The sequence below is a fragment of the Sciurus carolinensis genome, chromosome 8, assembly GCF_902686445.1.
Source record: "Sciurus carolinensis chromosome 8, mSciCar1.2, whole genome shotgun sequence".
NCBI lineage: Eukaryota > Metazoa > Chordata > Mammalia > Rodentia > Sciuridae > Sciurus > Sciurus carolinensis.
Window position 1 is genome coordinate 47,960,633 of NC_062220.1, and position 6,000 is coordinate 47,966,632.

Consider the following 6,000-nt stretch of genomic DNA (forward strand, 5'->3'; position numbering starts at 1 on the left):
AAGGGAAAAACATGCTCAGACTGTGAGCTTGAAGTTTAGGAAGAATAAGGGAAAAACACCTGTAGCAAAAGTAGTCCTGGGTCATATTTTGAAGTTTCACACATAAAACTTTTAGAAAATTACTTCTTGGCTGAAAAAAGAATAGGGAAACTTTTGGGTTTTTTATTATAACACTGAATTAGTATTTCAAATTATTTACCCCATGCCTCCTAGAAGATGCCTTCTCACTTCATCTTCCACATGTCCCCATGTCTAAGAAGCTCTGAAAAAGGCACACTATAAATAAGATAATGGCTAAAGGCAGACTAACAGGACCCTAAATCCTAACTCAGTCACTGACTAGTTGTGTATCCGTAGGCAATTTATTCAGTCTCCAGTCTCATCTTTAAAATGTTTAAATACTACTGAATTCACTGAGTCTAAGACCACTGATTATAAGATTATAAGTGATGTCACTATTTTGTCATAGAAAAAAATGTTACAAATTAGTATTTGACATGCAAAGTTTTAAAGACTCATCCTGGTTAAAGAGATTTTAAAGGAAAGGGGATGAAATATGGTAACTGTATCTACTCACAGAATTTTGTTGGTTGTACAGACAAAATCAGTTAAAACATGTAAAACTTTAGTAAACAGAGCCTGGCATTTAATAAGTGTTCAATGTTAGTATATAGTGTTTTGCCAAGTTTTATTTTCTGTAGTGTAGCTCTTACTTTCTTTAGCTTGTAAAACAAGAAATATAAAATGTGTATTCAAACTCTACTCACTCCACCTTGTCAGAGCACACTCCTACCTGACACACAGCTTCTAACACAAGCTCCCAACACATAGCTTCACCCCATCCCTTTCATCTCATATATAAGGCCCTTTTTATTTTAAAGATTTACGGTGTGATTTAAGCATATGTTTATCTTTGGGCAAAGGGCATTGTAACTGACAAAGTTTGACACTGCCAAAGCATGAGGATGGCTAAAATGTTCCTGGTAAGATGTTTATTTTTCCCAAACACTCTCTGGCTCAAGTTTCTTGACATTCAGTCTGGGCAAGTACACACACCAGGTGTACTGCTTCACACTCAAGGCGCTCAAGTACCTACGGAAACTGATGACTGGTTTCTGGAGGAGGCTTTACAAACAACCCCAGATTGCTACACTGACTCATAAGGTCCCATCTGACATTCTATTCTCCCTGCTGATGACAGATCTTGATGAGATCCATGATCTAAATATAAAAATCAGTATTTCAAGCTTATCAAAAAGATAAAAAGCAGAGTCAAAAAGGGAGGATTAGATGTTTACCTTTAGGACAAAAGAGCATTACAGTTATAGTATCTATCTCTAACATCACATAAACAAAATTAAGTTAGATTACTGCCATCTCATACCAAACTAGTATAAGATGATTAATAGTAGATAATATAAATATTCTCCCCAAATTGTCACAAATCAGTGATTAACACTGCCAGCTATATTTGCCTATGAAAGTGTTGGGTTTCTATCACCATGGCCTGCCAGGTCATATGGCAGTGAATCTGTAGGGAGGTGGAGGAAAGAGGTCAAAAGGATAGAAAGAATCCATCTTTTTTTTTTAACTTAACTTAGTATATTTATATTATAAGGTATCTATCCATATGATACTAAAGTATAAAATTCCTAATATTCAAGAGTTGGAGGAAACAACAAAAGCAGAAAAATTGATCAAAATGCCCTAGGTGCTGAAAGATCTCTTGGGATCAGATGACATCTCAGATTCTAGGACCCTATTTACTGGATATTTTGCCAAAGTAGGTGTGAAGTTAAATGGGCACAGCGATAATGTGCACCTGTCCATTACACATTAGATCCTGACTAATTAATCTCAGTCACCAAGAACTGTCCAGATAATGGCTTTGATAGTACTAGGAGCCAAAAATAAAAGATCCTATCACTATTAATTTTCCTCCACCTGTCAGCCTCTCTCCTAGTGGCATTTTTACAGAGGAAGAAAAAAATCAATCAGCAAGGACAAGTAAATATCCTTGATTACTGAAAGATAATTCATTCTGAAATAAGGTCATATTTCCTTTCTGCCTTTACACCAATTTCAAAACTCATATGGAAAACCAGCTTTCAAACTGCTCACAACTCTGCTTTCACTGCCCACCTCTACTACCGTCAACTCATAACTTCTTTTCAAAACTTTGTCCCACAAAAATCTGCAACTCAAACCCTTTAAACGTGTGTGACTCACAAAGACTAGGTGGCACCTCCTCCATTTGGGCACAGGCATGTTTAGGCAGGGGTGGCCCTTTTGGCAAAGGAAAATGGGGCAGCCCTTGCCGCTGTCCAACAGTTGGGCCTGGCTGTTACTGGGCAGAAGCCGGATTAAACAAAGGTCAAAGCGTCCGACTCCTAAGGCGCAGATCTGCGACCCGGCTTCTAGAAGAGGTGCCCTTGCAGGGCGGCCTCGGCCTTCGCTAGCCAGGGCAGTCCCCGGGCCTCGTGTCCGACCTCCTGCACGCGACCTGGTCTGGCACCATCCCCAAAACCAGCTTGCGCCAGAGCAGGACCCCTGCGGCCGCTCGGGCCGGTGGGGGCTTGAGTCCCTGACCCCTGCGCGGGCAGTTGGGGGCCCAGAGCCAGGAGCCCTCGGCCTGGCGGCCGACACCCGGGCCCGCGCAGTCGTCCTGGGGCGCTGGCCCGCCGCTGGGGACACCTGGGGCACGTGGGGGCACCGCCTCCCCCGCGGGCCGGGCCGGCGGGAGGCCGCGTGAGCGTGGGCGTGTGTTGGGCGAGGGGGCGGCCTCCGTAGCCGCGTCGCCGCCTCCCCCCGCCGGCCGGGCAGGGGGAGGGCCCGCTCACCTCGGTAGCGGCGGGAGGCGAGGTGGCATGCCGCGAGCAGCAGCACGGCCACCAGCGCCAGCACCTTGGCGCTCCTCACGCTGAAGTAGTGGTTGATCTCCCGCTTGCCCAGGTTGTAGGCCAGAGCCGCCATCTTGGTTCCTCCATGACAACCGTGCGCGGCGGAGCGGGGAAGGGGCGCCGCACAGGGGCAGCACTGGGGCTGCCGCCGCCGCAGCCAGGCAAGGAGCCGCCGCCAGCCCCCGCGGCCGCCACCTGCGCCTCCTGCCTGGGAGCCTGACCCCGCGGCCGCGGCGCCCTCGGCCTCCGCCTGCCCCTCCTCGGCCGCGGCCGCCTCGGCGGCCTCCCCCCAGCCCCGCCGCCGCTGCTCCGCCGTGCCGGTTCCCCAGGCGCCCTGGACGCCTGTCTCCTCCCCTTCCTCCTCCTCCTCTTTAGCCTCCTGCCTTAATAGCGGCTGCGCCTGCGAGGGGGGTCCGGATGCCCGGTGCTCTGGGGTCATTGGCCCCATCCGGCCTTCTGGGGTCACCGGGTCACGGGCGGCGGCGGGCGGCGGCGGCTGCAGAGACATGGGGCTGCTGGGCGAGGGGACCAGGGGTTCCAGCATGGCCCGGATGCGAGCCCCTGGGCAGTCTCCTGGTTGATGGCCGCTACCTGAGCCCAGGTTGGGGCAATACAGCTATAGTTCCGGGAGAAAAGTACACATCGCCCCACTCCTTCTTTCCCTATCACACCCTTTTCTGAACTTTCTACTACCTGAACCCGCCCAGTGTCGTGGGGGCTTAGTGTGAGGCTTTCCCCGACCTGTCTGGCCAGTCTGGCTGCTCCCAGGTGCTGGCCAGGTGTTGGGGTTGCTGGTAGTCCTAGCACCCAACCCACGGAGTAAGACCGGTCTTAATAGTGTCTTGATCCGTTTCTCTTGAAACTTTTTTTTTTCTTTCAATGTCCTGATTGCCCAGTTCCAGTAGACATACATCGACTGCACCAAAGTACATAGTGGAAGGTACAGAATGAGCCTAACGTGTCAGTGAGAAAAGAGTTGGATTCTCACTTGTATTTACACAATGGTTGACTAGGATATGAAAAGGAAAAACAAAGTATGCGTATGACAATCATCCCTACTCTAAAAGTTGGGTTGAGCAGGCCAACTTTAATAATAATAAAGGATCACTTATTAATAATAAAGGATCACTCCATGTCCTTTGTAAATAATTTGTTGTCCCAAACAAGTGTGTCTGTGTGTGTGTATTTATATATTTGGTATTTTTTGTGATGCCTTTCAGATAGGAATGATTATTTACATTGCCGTGGTTCTTGCCTTGCTTGGAATGAGTCATTGGTTAGTTGGAGGTGTTGTCTGTCGAGCTTTCTTTACAACTTTCCCATTTAGCCATTCCTGAACTTATTCTTATAGGACCCTTGCAAAATTATAGAATGTAAGATATGAAGGAACTGTAGAGATCTTGTCTAGTCATTCCCATTCTCTTCATCCAAGGAGTCTTATTATATTTTCAGACATGGGCCTCATATCTTGAAAGATTTTGTCACTTAAATGAAATCACATACATCACTGTCATGGATGTAATGCTAATAAGAAATAAAGTTAAATAAGTGTACAAACACTTAGGCACTGTTCCCTGAAAATGGTCGCTTAATTTTGGCTGTCATTCTTCTGATCTGAGGTTGATCACATGCTGGCAGAATTAAATCAGATATTGTAAAAATCAGATAAATAACTCTGCTAACAATATATGGTCTGCCAATCACATCCTAGGCATTTCTATGATGTCATCAACAGCAAATTAGAATTTCTGATCAGACTTCAATAACCAGTGTTAGCCCACAGGGTTGATTTAATGCCTGCCAAAAGTAAAGAAACTTGACATTTTATTTAATTGCGATTTCCAGAAGGCTTTCTGAAATATTGTAAATAGCTTGTGAACCTCTTTTATTCCGTTTCCTCTAGTTTAAAGCTAATCCCTCTACCTCTGCTCTCAATTTCTTCCTCTGGCCCTCCTTTCCTGGGGATGTTGGTGCCTCCATCAGTTGTCCTCATGTAAATCACCCTCTAGGTGTGCCCTCTAAATGCTCCCTCTCTCCTGGCTATTTGCCTTCCACTGGTAAGTTTCTTTTTTTAGTGAAAAACATCCATGGGTTCTATGTTCCTGTTTACCTCTCCATCTCTTTTCTCCTCTGACAATCAACTTGAAAGAGAAGTGTTGACTTGGAGCTTTCACTTAATCAATTTCCATTCTATCCTCAGCATACTTCACTTTTCTTCACCAAGATTGTGTGAAAAGACCTCTGTTAAATGTAAAGGACACTTCTATTCCTTATCTTCCTGACTTTGCTGACCATTCTACTTTACTTGGTATTCATCCATCAAGTTATTCATCTTCCTCTCTAGACCCTTTCTTGGTTGGTCCTTTAAATAATGGTATTAACCAGTGGTCTGTTAGCCCATATCTGGCTGTTCTTAAGCAATCCTGGAATTTCTTATCCATCATTTTGTGTCCCCATCATGCCCATAGAATCATGCACACACATTCAGTTTTTCAGTCCATCTTTATTTATCTCCAGATTGTAGAACTATCTGTCTACTGAATCTCTCTATCCCTCAGGAATTCAATGTTTATCATTTCCAATGCAAACTCATCATAGTCCTTCTTCTTTCATCTACTTTAAACCCATATGCCTCACCTTTTCACCATCAACCAAATTGTCCCAGAAAGTGTTTGCACCATCCTTGCTCTCCTGTAAGTAACTCTAAAATGCACTGCTTCCTCTCTATCTCCTTACTGTTGCCTTGGTTAAGGTATACTTTCTTATCTGCATTTGTTTAACTCATCTTCCTCATGTCTGGCTCAAAAATTCAATGCTGCTCTCATTCTGCTCTCCCTCTGGTAAGAGGGAACTTTCTTAAACTCAAATCTGATATGTCGTTTCCTGCTGAAAACTACTTAGTGGCTCCATACTTATTTGCCTAAGCCTAAGCTATCCAGAATGTTCACTGCTGCTTAGCAGGTTACTTCACCTCTTAATAATCTAAAAGAAAACAAGAGTTTGGGGTGGGGTAGGGGTGCTTAGGAGAGGAGAGTCATGAGATAGGAACTCTTTCAACTGTGTATTACTTTAAAACAAGCTACCATATTTTATCCCTTCC

General features: G+C 45.3%; 1 protein-coding gene across 2 annotated transcripts in view; it reads right to left on the minus strand.

Annotated features, from left to right (window-relative positions):
• The window catches only part of Casd1 (CAS1 domain containing 1), a 40,097-nt gene extending 36,552 nt beyond the window's left edge, over nucleotides 1-3,545 (minus strand). The window contains exon 1 of one of the 2 annotated variants that reach the window (XM_047562412.1): nucleotides 2,841-3,544. In XM_047562412.1, coding sequence (XP_047418368.1) covers nucleotides 2,841-3,444 — 604 coding nt within the window. In that variant the 5' untranslated portion in view covers nucleotides 3,445-3,544. Of the gene's footprint in view, nucleotides 1-2,840 lie in introns of both variants that reach the window. The other variant, XM_047562413.1, reaches the window with a different exon arrangement.
• Nucleotides 3,546-6,000: the final 2,455 nt, after the last annotated feature.